This window comes from Archocentrus centrarchus, chromosome 4 (assembly GCF_007364275.1).
Source record: "Archocentrus centrarchus isolate MPI-CPG fArcCen1 chromosome 4, fArcCen1, whole genome shotgun sequence".
NCBI classification, from domain to species: Eukaryota; Metazoa; Chordata; class Actinopteri; order Cichliformes; family Cichlidae; genus Archocentrus; species Archocentrus centrarchus.
Genome location: NC_044349.1, coordinates 22,357,785 through 22,377,875, shown reverse-complemented (window position 1 = coordinate 22,377,875; position 20,091 = coordinate 22,357,785). Strand labels below are relative to the sequence as shown.

The 20,091-nt window shown below is 39.8% G+C and overlaps 1 protein-coding gene and 1 pseudogene across 2 annotated transcripts; one reads left to right on the top strand and one right to left on the bottom strand.

Annotated features, from left to right (window-relative positions):
• Positions 1 to 1,365, bottom strand: LOC115778868 (interferon-induced protein 44-like; annotated as a pseudogene).
• A 2,283-nt stretch (positions 1,366 to 3,648) lies between these two features.
• Positions 3,649 to 19,853, top strand: shc2 (SHC (Src homology 2 domain containing) transforming protein 2). 2 transcript variants are annotated; one of them, XM_030727403.1, is made up of 13 exons: positions 3,649 to 4,642; positions 9,252 to 9,322; positions 11,604 to 11,664; positions 11,906 to 12,025; positions 13,130 to 13,183; positions 13,318 to 13,369; positions 14,015 to 14,141; positions 14,983 to 15,163; positions 15,967 to 16,060; positions 16,849 to 17,028; positions 17,131 to 17,477; positions 17,597 to 17,748; positions 18,047 to 19,853. In XM_030727403.1, the coding sequence occupies exons 1-12, from the start codon at positions 3,866 to 3,868 to the stop codon at positions 17,723 to 17,725; spliced, it is 2,193 nt and encodes a 730-aa protein (XP_030583263.1). In that variant the 5' UTR covers positions 3,649 to 3,865; the 3' UTR covers positions 17,726 to 17,748; positions 18,047 to 19,853. The 2 variants fall into 2 exon arrangements, with proteins under 2 accessions (XP_030583263.1, XP_030583262.1); XM_030727402.1 differs by having other exon boundaries at positions 15,964 to 16,060.
• Positions 19,854 to 20,091: the final 238 nt, after the last annotated feature.

Below are 20,091 nucleotides of genomic sequence, written 5' to 3'. Positions count from 1 at the left end.
TTATATCTGTTCTTTGTTTTGCATGTTGCTCATTCGGTCACTGACCTCATCAAAGTAATTATCAACAAAGCAAAGCATCTGGATGACAGTGGTGAGCAAAAGGATGTCACAATTTGTGTCCAGCTCCAACTCCTCGCTGTAGTTCTTCACAGGAACAACACAGGACAACGGCACACCGAGCCGAGAGCTGACCTCCTGCATCTGTATCACAGAACACAGCAAAACTGCTACTTTTTCCCCCCAACATTTATTTATTGAACATTTTTGCAAAACAGGTAAGACAGAGACATAAAGTACAATACCAGCAACCATGTACAAAACTGCTACTCTTGTCTAAATTGTTACTAATAGAAAGAATCAGGAAAACAAAGCAAAAAGATGAAAAGAAAAGAAATAAAAACCTCACCATGTCCTTAATGTAGCCACTCTTATAAATGTTTCTCACATCCACTTTCACCAGTGGACATGCTTCATCTACTTTAGTGAGGAGGACCAGCTGAGGAATACCTGGAAGCAAAAGAGCAGAAAGATCATTTCCCAGATGCCAGAGATTTTTATGCATTGCCTTATCAAGATTGTAGTGTCACATTTCTATAATACCTGATCAAGTATGCTGCGTAATATTATTTAAAGATTCAGTCCACACTGAAAACAGACTGTAGTGAGAGTAACTGCACAGGCTCAGGAACACTTTGAAAAAACATTTTAATTGGACATAGTTTGTTGCTATATCCAGAAATGCAAATTAAAACTTGACAATGCAAAGAAAAAAATGCAATAATGTGCCACAATCTCTGGACCTGGACTCTTTAAGATGAACTGAGATGAAGCTGAAAACTCTGATCACAAATAATAATGTACAAAAAATTGCAGGTTTTCAGTGCTTTCCACATTATTGCATTTTGTTTTCATTTGTTTTACACAGCATAACTTATTCTAACTTATACTATATTCCCCAAAATATATTGCACAACCAGAGTGAATTATCTTTGGGTAACCTTATTCTGCTGAGATTGAGGGTGAGAAAAAAACACAATCAAACTGAAGTGGGACTCAGTTCTACTGACCCATTAAGTTGGCCTTTCTGCGGATAGAGTCCAGCTTCTCCTTCAGCCCTTTGGGCATGATGGAGATCTTGCAGGCATCGATGACATAGGCCACACATTGGATCTTTCATACATTCAGTGTCCTGCTGGTATAATGCAGTACCTGATAACAGTCTGGCAGGTGACCTTTGAGGATGCTGCTCATGTCATCAATGTCAAGCCCCGCCCCTTTGCTTTCCTCCAGTCCCATGGTATCACACAAGATTATTGGCAGAGGTTTAACTCCACGCCCAGCTTTCACAGAGTAGGAGTGAAACATACAAAGGGAATGAATGACAGACCACAAAAAGTGGAGGACTGAAATCAATCCCAATAAAAAAAAAAGCATACGCAGACCTGTGTGACATAGTTATTGTTGCTTTTCTGCATAGGGTCTCTGTTGTTCTTCTGCTGTTCATTTCTGTAACAATGAGAAGACCCCCTCACTGTTTTTGTTCTTTCTGTTGGCAAACAAAGAGGGAAGAGAAAAATGCTTTTTTTTTTTTTTGGCTGAAATGCATGAAAACATGTTTAGAAACAAAAAGAAAATATCCCTTTAATTTTTTGAGCTGTGTATTTTATTTGCTGAATTGTTTTTTTTTTTTTTTTGTCTTTCAGATTTTTTTTCCCAGCATCTATCTATAAAGATGAAAAAAAATTATGTAGGTACATTTTAGGATTACATCCTTTTAGCTAAAACTAAATAAAGAAATAAATCAGAAAAAAAAATGAGCGGCGTATTGGGAGCATGAATTGTTCCACTTGTATTATGCAAATTCAGGAGCTAAATCTGTTAACTTTTTACATCCAGATCAAAAATGTGTGAATTAAATTACACTGCAGAAGAACCTGTTCTGATCGGTACAAAATGGCCACATTGAATTTGTTTGTTTAAAATATTTGTTGAGTTCAGTCTGAAGAAATAAAATTAACACTGTAATTATATACATAATGTTAGTCAAGTGTTTTACCAGGGGAAGGGGGGGGGGTATTGAGAAATGCTACTGCATCTGTCAACATGAATCGATTACATCTGGTTTATCAGTAACTTTTTATACTCTAGCAAACAAACAAGAAGTGATCTGCTGTTTGGGAGACCTTTCTCGCAGCCTGACACAGGTAAGATTTCTGATGCCTTTCTGGGTAACTTTGAGCTTTGAAATTCATGGTTGTATAAGATCTAATCTTGTTATATTGTTCTGAATGAATTGGACTGTTCATTCAGTTTAATCCTTATGACATCTGTGAATTTACACACTTATTTGACAGGAATAAAATTAACTTGTCCTATGGAGGTTTAATTGCTTTTTGCAATGCAAAGTGCTGTTATTTTGCAATATATTTGCAGAAACTTGTTTTGAGTTGTCCATCTTCTGTCTGTACCTTTTTTCCCCTGCCTGTGTACGTGATTTGACTGAATCAAAAGAAAAACTATGAAAAGTTGTGTGTTTAAAATCATTGCTTAACCCACTTAGTTTCTCTCACAGAGAATCCTGTCTCCTGATGCATGCTTTCTGCTGCCTTCATGTAAGATGGAGCAATGTAATTGCGAGAGAAGTAGCAAAGAGATTGGAAAAAGAGAGAGGAGCTAAAAGGATCTTGTTGAGATGGCTGATTGTTCTCTTGGGAGACGGTTGAGAGGGAGATGGGAAGGGAATTCAGGCAGATGGAATAGGGTGGATGTTTTTAGATATGTAGTCACTTAAGAGTGTGGCTGCATTGTTTTCTGTAAGTTTTTGCCTGTAACCAGGATAAATTACAAGCATACATCAAATCATACAAAATTCACTGTAACTTTATTGATAGGTGCTTTTCTGATATTTCTTAACATTCAGAATCGATGCTTTATTTTGTATTTTACTTTGTTCTTCAATATAGCAAGTTCTACTGTAATACTTTGTTCTTCTATTGCTGTACACTTGTGTTGTTTTTTTTATGCAATTTGATTTTTTTGTGTACATTTTGAGCGTGCAAATTCCTGATTAAAAACATTCTCTTGTGTAAGTTAGCAAAATACAGAGGCAGTTGAAATACATGCACTGAAAGATTAAACAGAAAATACATTTGATAAGAAAAATTCCAAATACATTGATAATGGATGGGCGAACTGCTCAGGATGCCTCCCGCCCAATGTCAGCCGGGATCCTAGTTGGATCAGTGGTTAAGGGGATGGATGGATGAATCGCGTTATTTCAAATATAATGCAGCCTTATTTATAATGTTAATCTCATTACGCTTCTATTATCTGAGGTCAAATGCTGGCAGAATTGTTCATTTGAACAATAGTTCCCAAAATGTAATACATAATGACTCAAATTACGATTTTGCTGAATGTCCTTTATGCAGAAACGCAGGTGCTCTGTAGAGCGTGAGTGTGTGTGTGTGTCTGGGAGCAGGGTGGTTCAGGCAGATGTGTTTTAGCTAATACAGTCTGAGAGCAGCTGGGCAGGGCTAATAGACCAATGACATCATCCAAACAGAGAGAGAAGAGAGAGAGCAAGACTGGGAGCACAGCTTGCTTAAGGCAGTGAAAGGGAGCAGGGTAGCTCAGTGAGGAGAGCAGCATGAGAGCGGGACAGTGTGTGTGTGTGAACAGGAGAGGACCAGACAGCATTCAGTTGACTTTGACAAGGATATAGGACCAGCGAGATTTTCTCTCTAGTTTCCTCCTCCTCCTTCATTGCACCTTTCCCCCTCCCCTTCTCCCCTTTCCCCTTTTCCCTCCATCCTCCGGCAGTTATCCCCCCTCGCAGGTCCTGCTTCAGGCGGCTCCTCCGGGCATGCTCCTTAAGCCAAAGTATGATCGCTTTCGCAATGAGTCTGTGACCTCCTCCGACGACCTAATGCAAAGCTTAGCCATGAGCGGCAAAGTTGTGGCCACACCAGTGGTTCCCTCCTCCACGCCAAGTCTTCCTCTGCCTCCTTTGCCTCCTTTGCCTCCCCTGGATCCCAGTGCCAGGTCCTCCTCCTCTGCTGGAGCTATGGCCTTGGCTGACTCCCCCTGCCTGGATGGGGAACAGGATGCCACAACAACCTTCTGTATGCTCATCCCTAAGATGCCTCAGTGGAAATTCTCCAACTCCCTGCTTAGCCGGAGTCCATCCAACTCCAGTTCCAGCTCCAATTCTAGCAAGGACTCGGGGAAGACAGCGGCAGCTACTTCCCAGGCCTCTGTCTCCTCTTCTTCATCATCACACAGGCCTGGTGGTGGAACCTCAGCCAGTGGCCCAGTGGCGAGCCTTGCAGCAGTGCTTAATTCCTGTGACCCTGTGTGTGTCACTCCCTGTTCCCTACAGGCCATTCGGGGGCAGCGAGCAGTAGCAGCAGCAAATTCTGCCAGTCCAGGGGGGCACGGATTTGGAGTCACAGAGGTCATGGCGAGCCCTGGTAGTTCCAGCAACTTCAGATCAGGAATGAACCGCAACACAAGAGTCGAAGGCATGTGGCTTGGCGGAGAGGACTTCAACCAGAAGGGCAGCTTCATCCACAAACCCTCTCAAGGCTGGCTGCACCCTGACAAGAAGATAGCAGGACAAGGAGCATCTTACATTGTCAGGGTAAGCCAGTTGGCATTCTTTTTATGTATATTGTATATCCATTTTAAATGTAGTGGATCATTTACTTAAAGATTTCTTTAAAGAGAAAAAAACAAATGGAATTAAAGCCGCAAGTGGCGTTAAAGGCCCTCGCCGGCCGCCGCCCAGATGCTGGTGCCGATTTGAACCCATCTTTCCCTGCCGTGCCCATTTTTCCCTTTTTATAGCTGCTACATGTGAAATACTGAAGTGGATAAATTGGCTAACTCAAAGAAAAAGATGCCATATTCCAGTTGTTGCCATTACAACAACTTACACATTACAATATTTTCACCTGTAGGTTTTCTGTTCAGGTAGATGTGAAGAACACGTGTACCAAATTGCATGCATTTCTATGCGTTTCTTAGAAAGGAAAGGGTCACTTTTCAATCGCAGAAATTTCAAATTTTTCCCCACAGGAATAAAATGGGGCAGTTTTGTAATTGTCACAGCAACAGCATGCAAAATATGATATAGGTGTGATTGACTTTTTTGATCAGGCTGACATAGAGAATCTGTGTACCAAATTTCATGTATTTCGGGCAAACTAAGTCAAAACTTTTGTATTGGAGAAATTTCACTTTTTCCCATTAGAATAACATGGGTCATTTCGGACTTTGCCATGGCAACATGTTACATAATTCAATATGGGTGTGATTGACTTTTTCGATCTGGATGTTGTCAAGAACCTGGAAAACAATTTTCATGCATTTCAGAGAAGCAAAGAAGCAGAGAAGCAAATTTCGTTTGCTTCTGCAGGAGGCGCTATTGCACCTACAGCCTTGATTCCCTAGTTGTGGGTTCAGGCTGGTTCAGTACATAAGTTATTAAATTTTGAGGCTGATCGGCCAAAGATTGTGCGAACGAATGCAGAAACAAATTTGCGGCGAGACACAAAAACGAAGGCCAAATTCATGGGGTTGCCATGGCAACACCGTTTAATATTCTATAAAACCCCGCAGAACTTTTGATTCCCCACTTCTGTAGATGATCCTGGGCGATTTTGGTTGTAGTCGGTTAAACGCCCTAGGACAAGTTGATTCAAGTAAGAGGTGTGCAAAAATGCTGACTCTACAAAGGTCAAAGTTCAATCCAAAATGGCCGACTTCCTGTTTGTCAGGCGGCAGTTTTTTGAGGTTTTTAATTGCACCATTAAAAAACAAAATGTTTCACCAGACCTGGCTTGTATGCAAAAATTGGTGAGTTTTCGTATATGTTCAGGGGGTCAAATTAGCGATCGTTTACTCAGAAAGAAGAAGAAGAAGAATGAACGAAGCTAACGATTCCAATTATGCGCTTTTCCAGTCACCTTCATATATACGTTTTCGGAAAGTGCTCGACCCGACCCACGTTGTCCATTGACCCAATTTCATTGCGTAAGCTAGCTCATGACGCTAATGATTTCAATTATGGGCTGTTCCATTCACCCCCATGTATACGTTTTTGAGAAGCGTTCGACCTGCCCTACCTTGTTTGAGGGTGTGTTGTCAAAGTCGAGCGCGAAGCGCTTCGGGCTCGACTTTGATCCTTTTCATTTTTCGCGCGAGCGAATACAATAGGCTCCTCGCCGATCCCTTCGGGAGGCTCGGGCCTAAATATCCAATAACTTTTTCAGGTGCTCATTAATTAGTAAAGAGAACCAAATAATTGCAGAATATTGAATATGTGACCCAACTGCAAAATTTCTGTCTGGCTGGAAAACAAAAGGATGCCTCACTATCAGGCAGTTTGTTATGCAGCTCATGTGGCAAGGACTGGAGAATACATAATTTAATCCAGATAGATGGCTTAGTGTGGCTCGTTGGGAGACATCACGCAGGCGTCAGGGTGGAGAGAGATAAACCATAAAATTATGTGTACAGACTGTAGAAAGGATTGTTGTTCGGCTGCACTGTTTACGAGGGGTATAATGCATCATACTATAGTTAAAACAATGAGCATCTGTATTTAAAGCGTATGTAACTTATGTCTGATTGTAAGCTCCCACTGCAAGCTTGTGGGAGTGGTGCTCTTTGTGCGGTTTCGGGATTGTTTACGTTCTTGTGTGCAAAGAATTGTTATGATTTTATCCATAAAACGTGATTTACAGCACCGCAGCATAGTGAAAACCAAATGTTTATTATAGTATCATTGTAGCATGCTCAAATTAAGCTTTTTATTATTCTGCAAATAAAGAAAGGGTTACCATCTGCAGCAGACTGCTCGATGTCAAAGATCTCCCCTCAGCAATCCCCCATAGCTGTTCACCTCTGCCCCTCTGCTCTCTCCTCCTCCTCAAACTAATGACATGACTCTTGATTAGCCCAGACTGGGGCCCAAGCACGCTTTCTAATAGCATTATACAGGCACCATTCATTCCATTATTCAATTACATTTAATCACAGCCATTTGCATCATATGATGTGGAAGAGGATGGTCGGGTCTGTATGGGAGCAGTCCAAATGTTGAGTACATATGAGCTCTCATCACCAGGAAGGGCTTTCCAAAATTTATAACAAGTGCTCTTTTCATATCTGACTCATAATCGGATTAATGATGGGACCAAGCCTTTAACAGCTTGTTGTTGTCATCAGAACCTGCCCTGTGACAATCGCAGATGACCTGTGAGAGCTAATGTTTGAAATGTGTTTCATGGCTCTTGAAGCGGTACTTCACGAGACATGCATGTGCAGCATGCAGTTCAGTGGTAAATCTATGCAGGGAGGCATACTCACTGCATACATTAGTGTCAAGAGTGACGGTAGATTTCTGCTGCACTGTGCCATTTTTAAGCAGCATGGCCACTATACTGTGTGGCTCTCATTCTCTCGCTCACACATTGACAGACATCCACTCCTCTGCTGGGAAAGACATAAATCAGATTTTTAGCAATGGCCTTACACTCTGTCTCTTTCTCTCTCTGTCAGCATAGCCACGTCAAGATCTGTGTCTGGCCTGCATCTGCCGTCTCCGATATTCAGGATGTTGCACCAACCATCAAAACACTGCTTCTGCCAAATCATTTGTGGAGAGAGTGAGACAGTCAGGCTGTTTCTGTTTTGTCCTATTCACGTATTTCACTTTCAAACCGAATCATAAATATTTGTAATGTGATTGCCTGTTGCTACTGATGCAGTTTCTAGAAAGATCCTATGACCGTGGCCTTGAGTTGTTGTAATTTTACTGTCATGTTTTTTTTAATCTGGTCTATGTTGTGTGCAAAATGATGAAATCAAATGGAATTTTATTATCCAGAATGGGGAAAAGAACTTTAAAAGAAGAACAAAGTAACAAATCATTTATTTTTATCTGGTCATCCTTTACTAAATTGCATACACGGCTCTTGTTTTGTTGTAAAATTTAAACATACTGGATAATGAACAGGAGCTTAGGACATTTTTTTTTTTCCAGTAACAAACAATATGAAATGGTAATTATTTATCATAAAGGCGGCAGCTACAGCAAAACACAGTTTAAGAGGAGATGGCAATGTTATTCAATTTCTAAGGAATGTGTCTTGGAAAGTCATTGTCCCTGTAGTCATAGCAATAGTGTGCAAGAGACTTCGCCAAAAGGACAAGAGTGCAGATAGGGTGATAGAAGTAGGGATGTTGCATCAGTAGATTGAGTGTGTGACAATGGAAGCATTGGCGGAGAGAGGGAAAGAAAAAAGAGAGGGACAATTTCCCTGATGGAAGACTTCCCTCATGTCCAAATCTTGTTAGTGAGCTCATTAAGTTCTCTGGCTCAGAGGTCCCTCTCTTTTTCTCTCTCTGCCTCTCCAAATAAGTTTCACAGGGAGCTGTGCGTTACATCCCCAATGCAATGTATTAGATTTAAGACGACTTTCACATGTTTTTAAGGAGGCTGTGACCCAGTCGTAGCATAGCCAAAAACACTGTTTAACGTATGGAATATGGGACCACACTAATTCCTTTCAATTCTTAATTTCAGTGCCTCATCTGTTGCTGTTTTTGTGTATTTACTGTTTCATTTACCTATGTAGCAGTTTTTACAGACTGATAAAAGCAGGTAAACAAATGCCAAGCAATTGATTCATTACGTCATCTTTTCATAATCATGAAAAGATATGTAAATATGAAGTAGAGGGCATCCTCACATGCTGATTGTTTACACAGACACACTCACATTCCCCAGAGGGCTAAGAAGCTACAGTTTATCCATGATTTGGATCTTTGAGTGCTGCTAATCTAGTCACAGTGCCATTAGCACCCCAACCTGACAGGCATTAGGAAGCTGCTCAGCTGGGACCTTCCCACTGGAGGACACTACATTAATGGTCTATATGGGGATTTGATTTAGATTACTGTTGAAAATAATCACATTTACCAACAGAATATTGCATATTGTAAATGTAAAATGTCTTTCTGGAAGTGTTGTGGTGTCATTAAAATACAAACTTAATTTAAATGGAGCACGTTTATAGTTCATTCGTCTTTTCAGATTATCAAACCCGCTTGAACACTTTATATGATGAGTTTATTCTGAAAGAAAAAATAGGGTATTTAGATTGGACCAAAATCTGCACACAGCCATTTGGTATAACTTAGTTTAATGATTTTTTCCCCTTTTTGTTTGTTTTTCTATACAGTACATGGGATGCATTGAGGTGCTGAAATCAATGCGATCCCTAGACTTCACCACACGGACTCAAGTGACAAGGTAAGCTGGTAACCATCTCATCTGCTGGTGGTGAGTCAGAAAAATTTGATCCAAGATGTATTGTATTAATTGAAGTGTCCGCCCTGATATCCAATTTCTAGTAACAGTTCTAGACTAGTAGTTATGGGAGGAGTGTTTTTAAAAAATATATATTTTTACTCTTATTACTACTATGTCAGTGCTGCATGACAATGCTTTTACTCTAGCATGGCTACTAGGAGTCACACCTGTAGCTCTGGGAATTGTCTTTTTTGATCAAGAGCAACAACTTTGAATTTCAGTTGCAGAGGAGTTGTCCAATAACTGTCACGCACTTGCAAGTACTAAAAAAAACAGTCGGAGCAAAAGTCACAATGGTTTGCACGAATACAGCAATATAGTATGTACCACTGCTGATAAACAGCTACTGTATTTGGTTTCAGTGGCATGACAGGCCATAAGGTTATACATGGAACTATGCCTCAGGGTCTTACTATGTCTGTTTCTTAGTCTTTTTATGCTCTACATGTCATGTTATTGTTATAAAAAAAAAAAAACAGGGTGCTTTGCAGTCCTTGACCTCATGGGAGAAGTACTTTTCCCCACTCCCTCCCTGTCTGCTTTGCTCTCTGTCTCTCACCCTCTCCTCTCTCCTCCACAATTGATCGACAGTAATCTGAGCCCACCGTGCATCCAAGGCTTTTAAGTGCAAGGGGGAGGAGGTAGCAGAGATGGAGTGATGGAGAGGGAGATCTATTATTGATGATGTTCGTTAATGACTGTGGAAAGCTGCAGTGGTCCCCATGAGCGCACCAGGCTGGATAATGTCTGCGGCTGTAACTTAAGGGGGAGGAGCAGCAGGAGAAAGAGGAAGATGATCAAAACAAAAACGGCAAAACAAAATGTTTGCACAGGGAGTAGCCATACAGAGAATAAGCTGGCTACTTCTGGTTTTGTTGTTATGTGACTGATTGCATGGCTGCAGTTTAGCCATGATTATTTCCAGCAATGATGAAGGTTTTGTGTTTGCATCCTTGTGGTGGTTGATTTTTATAGTCCCATTAAAGTGTGCTTACCCCTCAGTCAAATTCAGAGTGGCCTTTTTCACCTGGTAGCTCATATAAGGCAGTTTTATTAAAAGTGAGTTCAAAATGGTTATTCAAATCCTCCATGATCCTAACAGCACAAGGCTTTTGTTCCTGGTTCTTTCCTTACTTTGTCTGCCAAAGTTAGTACTGTATGTGAATTGCTGGATACCGCTCAAAGGCAACAAAGTCAGGGCTTACATATCCATCCAGAAATAGCCATTCTTCAGTTTCCTGACTTGTACACAACTTGGCTTTCAGAATTTCAAAAATGTACTTCAGCTCCTGGATTTAAAGAAGGTGCTTTTTCTCAACAGTACTCTCTGTGTTTGTTGCTGTTTAACAGCAAAATGAGCGAAATGAGGCACAGCATTTTATTGTAGAGAAGACTGCGGACAAAAACAACAGCTCATCTCTCTCTCCTCCTCCTCCTCCTCCTCCCTCTGCCCTCTCATCAGCATGAGTCATTCGAACATTGTGGTGTTTTTCAAAAATCCCTGAGAAGACCTTTACTCGAGATGGGGCCCGGGACGCTGCTTTTTAAATATTTACAAGCCACTTGATAGGGGCAGCTAGGTTCTTGATTGCTGTTCCCACTGTCCCCAGGCAGGGACCATGTGAGCTCCAGCCTCAAATCCACTTTATGCCTCACTTGCACCATCACACTCAAACGGGGGACAGACCCTTTAAATGCCCATTAGGCAGCCATTCCCAGGAGTTATATCAGCTTCATCTTCAACTTGTAACAAATCTGCAAGGAGGATTGCACTACAGAAAATACATGTGAATGCTAATGCCCTAAAGAAATCCTACACACTATGTCCTTTTTATTTTTATTCATCTGATGGTGTTTATTCTTCAATAAATTGACATGGAATTTAAATTGAGTTTATGAAACATTAATACATGAATACTGTGATTGTTTTCTTTCCAGGGTTTATGAACATTAATGTTAAAGTCGATAAGTTTGTTGTGACTTGATCATTTTCTTAACCTTTGAACTATGATTTGCTTGTGACCTATGGCCACTTCTGTTCATGTTTAACCTAAAGTTTTCCATTATTGCGAGGCAGCATTTCTCCTGTGACTGAGTTGGGGTTTTTTTTGTAATTTTGCACAGACAACATAAGGCCATATGATTCTAAACAGCTGATGATCACTGGCCAGTATGTTCGTCTTTATTCTGATCTGAAAACTTTCTTCATGTTTCTCGTTAGGGAAGCCATCAACAGGCTGTGTGAAGCTGTGCCAGGTGGAAAGGGGGCTTGGAGGAAGAAGGTTAATAGTAATTAATAATCCTAACACTCATCAATCAATAGTAATTTCACATACACTGAAACAGTTTCGACTTCTTCAGCACAAGATGTTAAAATAATAAGAGTATAACAAACCTCTGTTGCTCCATGCAGCTGTTTTTTCTGGTGACAAATATCCAGGATGACATTTTTATTTCTGAATATACTGTACCTACACCTAAAACTATATGCTTGTAATTTCCATTGTGCTCTTTATTATGTAGGCTCCAAACAAAGCTCTACAGTCAGTCATGGGGAAGAGTAATCTACGATTTGCAGGCATGAGCATCGCAGTCAATATTTCTATTGATGGTCTTAATCTGCTCATTCCTACCACACGCCAGGTTAGATGAAGCTTAATAAATGTGACTAATGTGCTTGCATGACCACAGCTTGATTAAGACTTTCAAAATATGCAAGCTATTATTTTTGCATTTTGTTTATTTCTATAGGTTAGCATCGTGCAGAAGTGTGCATAATTACAGATTTTTTTTTCTTTCTTGGAAGTTTTTAGTGAACAATTTTATACTCGTACATGAAAAAAATAAGTACTTCTTTTCTGAGCATATATCTCATACTATACAGTATTATACAGAAGTCTTGAGCCACCTCTCATTTATATTTTATGAGGAAAAAATGGAAGTTCTTAAGAGAATGATTTCCAGATACTGTTCATCTGCTGTAGATAGTTTTTTTTTTTTTGCCCACAGCGGCTTTTATCAGCAGTGGAGGGAGACAGGAAATGGGGGAAAGATACATGGGCAAGTTTGCAACGGGCTGGGACTTGAACCCACGCCACCCGCACCACAACGCTGCTCATGTATGTGGTTGCCGGCTTCACCACTATGCCACCCAGATGCCCCTGCTGTAGATAGTTTTTAGGCCTTCCACTTCTTTTATTTTCCACTTGTCCAATTTCCTCAATATATGCCAAGTTTTTGGATAATTGCTCTTGGTGCAAAAAATACTATTTTATGCCTGTCCAACTGTGTTATCTTTGGCATTTTTGTGGATTCAACTAAAGAACTGCGAACAATTTATGTGTTTTTGAGAAAAGCCTAAAGATACAATTTAAAATTGGTCCTTTGCTAAGTTGTCTGTTACGTGTCAACACCGGCTCATCCCTTGAGTTAGGTGCCTTTTTATGCTTGAATGATTCATAGGTCAGTGTCGAGTGGCTTAAAAATCAAAAAACAAACAAACAAAAAACATTCCTCTAAAAATGGTCAGGTACAGGGACCGGACTGAAAATGAGTGAAAAAAGCCAGTGTCCAAAGAAAAACTTTGAAAGGCCTTTGGAAATCCTGGAGAACTATTGCTCAAGATCAGTTCAGAGGATGTCTTTCTTCTTGGAAGCAAAATATAAAGCAATGAGGGGTGGCTCAAGACTTTTGCACAGTGCTGTACATTAATTGATAAAATAAAGAATAGCTTCTTGTCTCTTTCAGGTGATAGCTCACCATCCCTTGCAGTCCATCTCATTTGCCTCTGGGGGAGACACGGTGAGTACAGCATTTATCAATTCTCCATTAAATTGTTGGAATGAACAAACATATAATACTTGAATTAATTTTCCCCAAAAAATCACTGACAGCTTTGATTTATTAAACTGAATTTTCAAACCTATATGTTACAGGACACACCTGATTATGTTGCATATGTGTCCAAAGACCCGGTGAATCAGAGAGGTATGTTTCACACTAGGAATATGAGAGTGAGCTCATGCTCACATTTTGTCGCTAAGTTATCAACTTTGTTGGCATGCAATGAACTGACATTAGAATACACTGTCTACACCATTTGGGAGTAGTGCTTTCACCATGTCACATTTTTACTATTAATTATAACATTATTATTGTGATATCCATAGACACCTTTTTAAATACATTAAGTTGAATTCACCTTTAATTTTTTAATTATATGTTTCATCCGTGGCTTAATTATAGTTAAAATGAGTTTAGGGTGGCATTTTTAATAAATATTTTATTATATATTATAATTTGATTTATTGTTTATAATATTAGTATTTGGATAATACATGACATCAGTTTTTCAGTGCAAAATATCAGATCTCTAAAAATGAACATGTATAAAAAGCATATACCAGTATATATAACAGTATATTGCAACACCCCCAGGTGAGTTAAATCACTTATAATTATTGAATGTTTGTTGATGTGAAAGTCTTAAAAAATTTTGATATTTTGGACCCATAAAAAAATCTACATGTGAAAAAACCCTTAAAGTACCAGAAGTTTGATCTTAATAGCATGTGGCAATTGGTAACAACTTCTTTAACTCCCTAAATCTCTCTTTTTTTTTTTTTCCTTTAGCATGTCATATCCTGGAGTGCTCAGATGGTTTAGCCCAAAGTGTCATCAGTACCCTCGGCCAAGCCTTCGAGCTGCAGTTCAGACAGTATCTGCACAGTCCACCAAAAACCATGGCATCTGTGGAGAGGTAACAGAAAGTCGTGCTAACACTGACTGACTTCAAAAGACTTTTGGTACTCGCCTCAAGGTGAAATAATGAATCACAAATTATCCCACCACTTCAGCTAGACAAATCTATCTTTTGGCCAGAAGATCTTTTTTGCCAGAAGATAGATTTGTCATTGGTTCTGTCTTTAATAAAAGACTGACACTGAAGATGGTTTAAATTATTTAGTTGGCACAATCAGTTTAAACTTTGACACAGTAAATATTTGAGAGTCTTTGCAGGCCAAGCATCCAGCAGTTTAGCCACCACCACCTGATCTAGTTTACAGTTCTCATATTTCTTTTATTTATTGCAAGGAGATGCGATACTTTGTTCTCATTGTACATCCTGTATAATGACAATAAAGGCATTCTATTCTATTCTATTACTTCAAAATCTATCTTACATTGTTCCAGATGCATAGATCTTCTCGCACTGCATCCACACATCAGGTGCTGCCACAGTGATGCTACTGCAGTCACCAGAATAACTCCAGACAACCAGTTTTTCTTTTTTTTGTTGTTGTTTTGTTTTTTGTTCTGTTCTGGTTTCAAATAAGCATCATCTCAATTTCGGATGTGGAGATGTCACTTGATCTGAACAAATCAATATAAGAACCCTGATTTACTTCTCTGATGATTATTACTATTATATTAATGCTATAATGTTAATATAATTTAAAAAATGAATAGATAATTATTTAGAAGTTGTTGTATTGATATGTTTGTAATCATACTAATATTATTTAGACATTTAGTTCTATTTGTCAGACCTGCATAAAATGTTTCCCTTTCACTTACACATACAGTATATTTCTCCTCAGATCTGCCAGAACAGAAGAACCAATTTGGGTGGAGGATGAGGACTTCTCTGAGCCGGATTACTATAACCGTATTCCAGGGAAGGAGCCTCCTGTCGGGGGAGTAGTGGACTCCAGACTCAGGCCCAGTGGAGCCCTCCTTGGTCACATGCACACTCAACCACAGAGTAAGACAGCAGCTCAGGTGAGTGTCCTGACATGGTTATAGAAATAATGTCAGATCGGGCTCTGCTGTCCAGTTTTGAGGTACTTTAATTGTATTTTATAATATTGTGTGTTTCTGCTTCACTAAATTTCATACAGAAGCACTCCAGGACATTTATGTGGCAGCTGCAGATCCTATATGCTAATTGGTTTTTAAATAAATACATAAAAATTACATGACCATTTTTATAGGACAGCGAGAGCCACCATTTATGGCTCTTTACAAAAAAAAAAGTTGTCATTTGAAAAAAGTAGTTTGTAACATTCCATAGTCTTTTTCTTTTCTTGCTAGCACTGCTAAACATATATATGTAATAAGCAACCGTAGAATCTAATTGTACCAGAGATGGAGTTGAAACTGCGTCTGGACATCATCATGAAGTGTTGGATTGATGTTTATAACAGAATGACAGCCAGACTCAGTCTAAACTCTCTGACATCTCTTTCATAAACTGGTGACTGATGTGTTTTCATGCTCCTACCCCATATTGTTACATGGAATGAATCACGAAAATATACTCCCTGACTGTGCCTGCACCATAATTGCCTAAGACAAATATGATTAGATAAAGAGCCTTGGGTTCTCTCTAGCCTATCAGGTGAAAGAACCCATTGCCCCCTTGTTGCAACTTGTTCACAATAGGGTGACATGCTGCAGCTAATGTTTCAAATAGAGTGCTTCAAAACTACATTATGCAGGGACAAGCGATGAGAGTCCTTTACTCAGTTATACAGATACAGATGTATTTAGGTTGTGTTCTTGTTGTGATTATGTGCTAGCAGGTGGGCTCAGCAGCCAGGAGGGAGCAAGTGTCCTACCAGCCTGGTCAGCTGTGTTATGAGCTTCACTGGGACACTGAGGCAACCTGCAGCTCAGGTGAGACATCCTGTGGCAGTGAGCAGCTATAACAGCTTTTAAGAAAAGTTCAAAGTGAGGAGATGATGGCTTTTTAGATAGATAAAAATACTTAACTGGGGAGGGGGGGAGGGGTTCAAATTAGGAGGTTACTGATAATATTGAAAATTATTTATATTTTTAGTAACTTATGATTTACTGCCAAAAGTTGGTGGTATTATCTTTATGGCATTTAATAATATATAACCAGTTGCCATTAGCTTCACTGTATACCAGACTTTTCGGTCAAACTTCACTGTGTTAGATCATCTTTTATTCATGTCAGTGTAACATAGTCTGGCTGTGGTGTTTGTTTCTTTGTTTGCAGAAAAAGAAACAAACTCCTTGACCATCAGGAGTTGAGCAAGCAAACTTCCCACCAAGTACATATTGGGTCCCTGAAGGGTTTTATCTATAGCATATATTATGTCATTGTGTTGCCCAGCAACCATCTAACAACTAGCCTTTATGCATCTGCAACACCTTATGAAAGGTGTATCCTATCATTTTAATTTCACCACAGTAACAACTCATTTATATCCACAATAGTTGAAGTATACATGCCAACAGCCACTTTTTAGCAAAACAGCATCTACCACATCTACTTTTTTTTTGTTTTTACTTTTTTCAACATGATTGAGTATATCAGTTTGTCAACAGCATGAAAAGGTCAAACAATACTGTAGCATGGAACTGGTACTAGTGAATAATCACACACAAATCTATCCAGCCAGAAGTCAGAAACATTTTCTGCACACCTTTTGTTTTAGGTCTTACATCGGATGGTTATTTGTGTGCTGATGGTCAGCCTCCAGGCAGCAGAGACTATGAGGAGCATCAGTATGTTAACACACAGAGTCTGGAAAATCTGGATTCACTCACACAGGGTCCTGATGGGCACAGAGTCACGAGGGCACCAGACAGTCCCAAAAAGGATCTGTTTGACATGAGTAAGTCCCTTGATATCATGTTCTCACACACATACAAAATGTATAATATATATAGTACAGTATATATATAAAAAAATGTGTGTGAAAACATCTTTATCGTAGGGCCCTTTGAGGATGCCCTGAAGCTCCATGAAGCCTGTGGTGGAGGTGTTGGGTCCATGACATCTGGAGGCTACAGTGCTGAGGGTGGAGGGGGAGGTGTTCGAGTCTTGGAGGACCAGTGGCCCAGCCCTCCACGACGCAGGGCCCCTGTTGCTCCAAATGAAGAGCAGCTCCGCCGGGAGCCCTGGTACCACAGCCGAATGAGCCGACGAGACGCAGAAAAACTCTTGAGCCGGGATGGAGATTTTCTCGTCAGGGAGAGCACTACCAATCCCGGGCAGTATGTGCTAAGTGGCCTGCACCGTGGCCTGCCTAAACACCTACTACTAGTGGACCCTGAAGGAGTGGTGAGTCTGCTAAGAAGTGGCTTCCCCAAATCACGCTTTTCAATTGTTTTGTTGTGAAGATCACTGATTAGTTATACTGGCATTTTCTTTTTATATATATTTTTTTTCCCTCAAAAAAGGTCCGGACCAAAGACATGTTGTTTGAGAGTATAACCCACCTCGTCGCATTTCACCTGAAGAATGAGCTGCCTATTGTAGCAGCAGAAAGTGAGCTTCATCTCAAACGGGGTGTCAGGAGGAAGCAGTGAGTCACCTGGACCTATATGGGATGGTGAGCATACTGTATACTATGCACTGTTCAAACAAGATAAATAAATGATTTAAGGAATTACAATGCAGGCATAAAGCAAGGAGTACATGTTAATATCATAATTTTAAGAAGCATAGCTGATTGTTTACTCTGTGGAAGTATACAGTTTTAAACAGTCTTTACCTGCAAAGGTGAGCTTTACATTTTAGCATATACAACATATGTATGTTATGCATGCTAGATTATATAGATTTCCATGAATGTTTACTATAGATATATATAGAAATTAAATAATATTTCTATCTCCACCATTCTACAGAGCTACATTCCTATGTGCCCATGCAAATCACATAAAAGCTGAATCTGGGACTCATTTTCTGGGATTATTTTTCAGTGGCAAAAAGGACATTAGCAAGACTTTCTTTCTGTGGACAATTCTGCTAAGGAGTGTACAGTATCTGATATATCCCTGTACTTCTTCTGCTTGTTGACTACCAGGATAAACCAAATATCCCTCATCTGTCATAAACTCCTCAGCACGCAGCTATTAAGCTAACAAACCAACCAGGAGCCACAGTTTGTCTTGTGCCAGAGCTGGATAATCACCAACCAAGTTCAAAAATTAAACCGACAACTGTTTGGAAAGGACCCTAACCTCAGGAAATCACGAAAGGATTTAATGCACAGTGAAGAAAAGCCTGTAATTGTGAAGTGTGTTTGAAGTGCTTCCTTTAATTCATAACTTGCACAACCAGTGAGTCACAGGTCAATCAACCAATTATGGGAATCACCAGAACAAAAATGTCATTGATTTTTCTGTGCAAAAAATGTAAAAAAAACATGTCAGGCTCCATATTCAGTAGTTCATCTCAATATAAATGCAAGATACAGCTACAAAGCCTTCATTGTTTCTCTGGTATTTTAAGCATCAAATTCCATTAAAAAAAAAAAAAAAAAAAAAAGCATGGTCATGCTACAGTGATTAGCCCCAACATTAAAAGCACTGACAATGAAGCGCATACCACAGACTTAGCTGGGATACTTGGACCCTGGCATTCAACTGGAAGTTATTGAGACGTACTGCCCACCTAAACTTTACTGAAGAGCAATCCCAAGTGACTGCGACCTCAAGCGTGCTCCATAAAAACTGCTCAGGAATGGTTGTAGAACATGACAAACAGCCCACCACTCTGCAGATCCCAATCCGTTTGGGCTCTCACAGGATGTGCCAGAACAAGCCCAGTTCATGGAGTTTTAATGTGGCTGATCAGTGCATACATCAGTGCAGTGGACATTGTCTTAACTGAGAGGTTTCATCACATTTGCCATTAAATCTGTTGTTTGTAAGGGCTGTTCATTCTTTTGGGAAAGTCGTGTGTTGTAAAAGCCTGAGTTAAAAACTCCTCTGCATTCGAGCTCAGTATAGTCATGCCTGTTTTCCCCAGCCTCTCCCACTTAAGTGCCTTAATAACTACACTGACAGGCATTTGTGTCAGCGTGTATATAATGTGCATTTATGCTCTTGTTGCAAAAGAATAGTTTTCTTGCCACGCCAATGAGTAAATGAACAAACTTCAGGATGATTAAACTTGTGTACTTGTAAACAATAATGAAAGCTGCTCTTGTTTTGGGGTGAATGAGTAAATACTGTCTGTGGTGGTCTCAAACGTCATTGTCTTATGTGTCCCCCTCATTTTTTTCCATTAGAAAAGTTATGTCAGCCATACATGCCTTAAAGAAGGCTCTTAATTTGTCCCGGTTCAGGGAAGTGCATCACTTTATGGCTTGTCCTTATCCCATGTCTATCTCTATACATTTCAGTGACTTGCTTGTGTGTTTATGCTCCAGTAAGTTTTATTCCCAATTGTGACAGTGTAATACATTGTTTTTTCCCTGTTCTTAGCTAAAGTACTTCTGTTTAATCAGGCCCTCCTTTGGTCTTAGCCTCAGCCTCATAAATGCACAGAGAGATGAGGTAAGCTGCAATGGATTTTAGTGAGATTCCGATCATTGTCTTTTTTTGTGTATCTCCCCTCAGGAATTTCCTGGACCTTTTTCTTCTATGATTATCTGTACTGAATTTTTGTTAATAAAAATGTATCAAAGAAAGGGGGATTGCAATTTGTGAGTCCTAAACCACTTTTTTTTTTCTTTTTCCCTTCAGGGTTGTGTCAGGAAGTGCATCTGGTGTAAAAGTGTTCCAAATCAAACATGCAGAGCAATCCTTCATGAATAAGGGAGCAGCTGAAAGTTGCTTGCTTACATAGTGTTGTTGCCCTTATAAAGTATGAACTGTTGTATGCATATATTTGGGACATACTAATTTGTCCCAACATTGTGCCTTGAACTTATACTCTCTTAATG